The sequence below is a fragment of the Coregonus lavaretus genome, assembly GCF_964263955.1.
Source record: "Coregonus lavaretus genome assembly, contig: HAP1_SCAFFOLD_423, whole genome shotgun sequence".
Lineage (NCBI taxonomy): Eukaryota > Metazoa > Chordata > Actinopteri > Salmoniformes > Salmonidae > Coregonus > Coregonus lavaretus.
This window is the reverse complement of record NW_028161275.1, coordinates 137,501-142,500: the sequence shown is the minus strand read 5'-3', so window position 1 is coordinate 142,500 and position 5,000 is coordinate 137,501. Positions and strand designations below refer to the sequence as shown.

At 48.3% G+C, this 5,000-nt stretch overlaps 1 protein-coding gene across 1 annotated transcript; it reads right to left on the bottom strand.

Moving 5' to 3' along the window:
* Positions 1 to 15: 15 nt before the first annotated feature.
* Positions 16 to 390, bottom strand: LOC311120945 (histone H2B; the record flags this gene model as incomplete). Its single annotated transcript, XM_084195499.1, has 1 exon — positions 16 to 390. One exon carries the CDS (start codon positions 388 to 390, stop codon positions 16 to 18), a length of 375 nt encoding a protein of 124 aa, XP_084051625.1.
* Between the last annotated feature and the right edge of the window lie 4,610 nt (positions 391 to 5,000).

Here is a 5,000-nt window from a genome sequence, read left to right as displayed (position 1 = left end):
GTCCAAATGCGCTGTTTACTTGGAGCTGGTGTACTTGGTTACGGCCTTGGTGCCCTCGGACACGGCGTGTTTGGCAAGTTCACCGGGGAGCAGCAGGCGCACCGCGGTCTGGATCTCCCTGGAGGTGATGGTAGAACGCTTGTTGTAGTGGGCCAGGCGAGAGGACTCTCCGGCGATACGCTCGAAGATGTCGTTCACGAAGGAGTTCATGATTCCCATGGCCTTGGAGGAGATGCCGGTGTCGGGGTGGACCTGCTTCAGGACTTTGTACACGTAGATGGCGTAACTCTCCTTCCTGGACTTTCTGCGCTTCTTGCCGCCCTTCCCTGCGGTCTTGGTGACGGCTTTCTTGGAGCCCTTCTTGGGCGCTGACTTTGCTGGCTCGGGCATGATGATGTCTCGTTGCTTCTCAGAAACGAATGAGGGGGTGAAGGGCGCTTACCCGTCTTATGAAGAGGAAGCTAAGCAAAGTCAGCGGCCGTAGACACTCCCCTGCTTGCTTGCTCCCTCCCTCCCTCCCTCCCTCCCTCCCTCCCTCCCTCCCTCCCTCCCTCCCTCCTCTCTATAGCCTATGCTCTGTGACCGATGGGGAATTGTGTGTTTCAAAAGGGGGGCTTTAATAGGTGTCCAAATGGCACGATTGTTGTGCCAAATAATGCTGGTGATAGAATTGCCCACTTTGGCACCGTCAGACATAGGGCTCCCATTTTGGACTGTGTGTGTGTGTGTGTGCGCGCTGTCCCCCTCTTTTCGAGCCACGTCTACCGACTCGTGGTGGCTTTATGTTGTCCAAATTCCACTATTGCTTGACCCAAAATAATAACGTTCTTACACTTTGCCACTGTCAGATATAGGCCTCCCTCTGTGCGCTAAAAGTGGACGGGACATTAGAATCCTCTAATTAATACTCCCTGTCCACTCGAAGTGGCTCATACTTTCTTACTAAATTGCATACTAAACATTTGTTGTTATATATAACACTACATGGAATGGGCCCATTTTAAGCGGATGTGGGTGGCTCTTAAAAGAGCCTTTGGGTTCGAGTCGGGGTGTTGAGGTTCCGAAGAGAGTGGGTTTAACCGCCGAAACCGTACAGGGTGCGTCCCTGACGTTTCAGAGCGTAGACCACGTCCATGGCGGTAACGGTCTTCCTCTTGGCGTGCTCGGTGTAGGTGACTGCGTCACGGATCACGTTCTCCAGGAACACCTTCAGGACACCGCGGGTCTCCTCGTAGATCAGACCGGAAATACGCTTCACGCCGCCGCGGCGAGCCAGACGGCGGATAGCGGGTTTGGTGATTCCCTGGATGTTATCGCGGAGAACTTTGCGGTGACGCTTGGCGCCTCCTTTTCCGAGTCCCTTGCCGCCTTTGCCTCTTCCGGACATGGTGTGTTCGCTAGTTGAGTTCAAGTGAATGAATGATTTCAGCGCCGGTGCGCGGTGCGCTATTATCTGCGTTTGGTCGACCTGATTGAGGCCGGCGGCACAGAAAGCGCGCCTCTGTTATATGTTCGGAGGCGTTGCAAAGGGGAGGGCGCTCGTTCTAGGGGACTAGGGAGGAGCGATTTCAAAGATGACGTGAAAGCAACTAACGTGCGCGGGAAACATACTCAAATACTGATATAGGCTATGTGGAACACAAGGCCAAACTGTGACAACTGGGAGATCAGCTAGTACACTGTGTCCCTCTCCTCATATTGTTGTTGTTGTTGTTGTTGTTGTTGTTGTTGTTGCACCTGATTCTACTCATTGAGGACTTGGTAATTTAGGTGACAGGTTGTTCAATCAGCTGTGGCTGTCCAGGCCTACAAGAAAAATGGGTCCTGTTGGGGGTAGCCTACTCTACCGCTGGAGTTGGGAAACACTGAAATGGAAGGGGGACACGCAGTGAGCAAAACTCCTAACCACATAAAAACACAGACACTTGAGATCATTAAGAGCTATAAGGAGTCCATCAACTACCTGGTCAGTCAAGTCATATAGGGGGGGATTTCATGGCCACCTGCTGGAGCAGAAGTCATGTTTGCCAACACTGGCCTTAAAATCATTAAATTTAGGAGCTATAAGGAGTCCATCAACTAACTGGTCAGTCAAGTCATATAGGGAGGGATGTCATGGCCACCTGCTGGAGCACAAGTAATGTTTGCCAACACTGGCCTTAAAATCATTAGGAGCTATAAGGAATAAATCAACTCATCATTCAAGTCATATAGGGAGGGATCTTAGCACCACCTGCTGGATCAGAAGTACCCTTCACCGTAGGCACAAGAGAGCCATCATCTCTCAACCGGTGCAATTTCCATAAGTATGTGGTAATAAAACAAACAACGACAGCTCCTCATATAGGCAGTGGTTTCACACATTTTTCTCCAAGATGTTCAAACGTTCATAGATGACCAGCAGGGTCAAATAATAAGCACAGTGGTTGTAGAGGTTGCAACAGGTCAGTCAGGTAGCTTAGTGGTTAAGAGCATTGTGCCAGTAACCGAAAGGTCGCTGGTTCTAATCCCCGAGCCGACTAGGTGAAAAATCTGTCGATGTGCCCTTGAGCAAGGCACTTAACCCTATTTGCTCCTGTAAGTCGCTCTGGATAAGAGCGTCTGCTAAATGACCAATTATTTATTTATATTTATTTATTACATCAGGAGTAAATGTCACTTGTTGTTAGTGTTGTAGTTCCTATTTCTACGGTGTTGCCTACCTGCAGCAATCATGATTTACCTGCAGTGTTGATTGCAATTACGTAATTTGTCAACTCATAATAACAGATGTTTTGCAAACCGTTGATGTTTAAATAAATGGATTCCCGGTGTCCGGATACCTTTTCTCTTAAGGGATGTGATTGAGTGAATCCAAAGTAAGTTGGTCTAAATACATAATAGGATGAATCATTCAGGTAAAATAACACAATGTCTATTTGAGTCGAATCAACGTAATATAATCCTTTTTACGTCTCTATCATCTTTACTCAATGTATTGGACCACATCAACTCAACTTACTCAAGCTTATCTACTCATAAAAACAAGCAAAAAGATCTACTCAACAATATGACGTGTGCTTTTGTTGACTGTAATAGCTTGAGTACATTCCACAAAGTCATTTTTTACAGTGTATCTAAAGACACGTTTGTTGTGGTGATGCACTTTTTCTTTGACGTTGAACTTGCATTGAACAGACAAATCCATTTCGTTACAACCCTTTTGTAGTATGACTTAGGAATATTTGTTGATGATCCTAATGTCTATGCGTGAATAGTGATTGGTTGTTGGTGAAATATTGCTGAGAACCCATCATTTCCTGGCCTTTTTTCACTATTGAGCTATTTTGAAACATTTGTTTTGCTATTGGATTCATAATGGTGACCTGGGACAAGTAATTAGTGAAACCAGAGTTCAGCAGTTGCCATTAAAGCGATCGAACCAAGTCATCCTAATAGGCTAGTATTAGCCTAAAGCAGGGTTTCCCAAACTCGGGCCACATTTTGGGAGTTTTTGCCCTAGCACTACACAGCTGATTCAAATAATCAACTCATCATCATCAAGCTGGGAGTATTAGAATCAGTTGTGGAGTGCTAGGGCAAAACGCAAAACGCGCACCCCTTGTGGACCCCAGGACCGCGTTTGGGAAACGCTGGCCTAAAGAGCAAATGCTGAAAGGGACTCACCATGAGGTGCAGTACCCACATTTAACCACAAGATGGCCTCCGTGCTCCATTGTAAAGTTTGGGCCTCTGCATGAGTCTCTCAGCAGCACTGCAACATGGGACTTTCAAAGTAAGTTGGCATGCAATGTTTTTTCTGGACTGCATGCAAGGCTATTATTACACACAACTAATAGTGTCAATTATTCATCTGAACACAATTCTTGTTACTATTCGGCCTATATTATCACTCGTTTCTTTTTCCCCTCCTTTGTAAAGCATTTTACTGTGTTACTATATAGTTCAAAGGAAGTGGATGATGCCAGATGGTTGTGTATATACACACACACAAACATTGAAGCTAGACTTCAGGCAACTAAAAAGGTGCAATACGTAGCTTTTAGACGTGTTAGTGAACAACATACATGGTGGCTAATGTAGAGGTGCGTGTATACATGGAACAATTGTGCCTTTTTGATGGAAATATGGAGGTGGCTCTTAAAAGAGCCTTTGGGGGATATTCGAGTTCAGGTCATCCTCATTTATGCGCGCTCTCCGCGAATACGGCGGGCCAGCTGGATGTCCTTGGGCATGATGGTCACCCGCTTGGCGTGGATGGCGCACAGGTTGGTGTCCTCGAACAGGCCGACCAGGTAAGCCTCGCTAGCCTCCTGTAGGGCCATCACGGCGGAGCTCTGGAAGCGCAGGTCGGTCTTGAAGTCCTGGGCGATTTCTCGCACCAGGCGCTGGAAGGGCAGCTTGCGGATGAGTAGCTCAGTGGACTTCTGGTAACGACGGATCTCTCTCAGAGCCACGGTGCCGGGCCTGTAACGGTGAGGCTTCTTCACACCGCCGGTGGCCGGGGCACTCTTGCGAGCAGCCTTAGTGGCGAGCTGCTTCCTGGGGGCTTTGCCACCGGTGGATTTGCGAGCGGTTTGCTTGGTTCTGGCCATGGCGCTGCTCTGACAGTCGGGAGTATAGCCTCGAAATGCCTATGTGAAGTTTATAAAGCCGGCAGTGGCGCCTGCTGATTGGACACCATCTCCCCACCACCCCGATTGGCCCGTTTCGCAGGCCTCCTCCGTTGGCCATTGGACGGGAGGCCCGGCCTCTCCAAAACTCAAACTCCCGGTGCGCGCGCAATAGGACGCCGCCGGCCCTTTACGCGCAATAATAGTCGCCAAAGTCAAGAGTGACAGCTTATAGGCACGTATCATCTAATGCTAGCCTGCTATGGCAAATGAGGCCAAGTAGGTGTTGTTGTTCATGCAAGGCCTCATGTGGGCACAGAATGTCGAAATAGTTGTGTATACACCCACTCAATGTATTGCGGTCATAGAAAGGTACTTTGCGCTTTT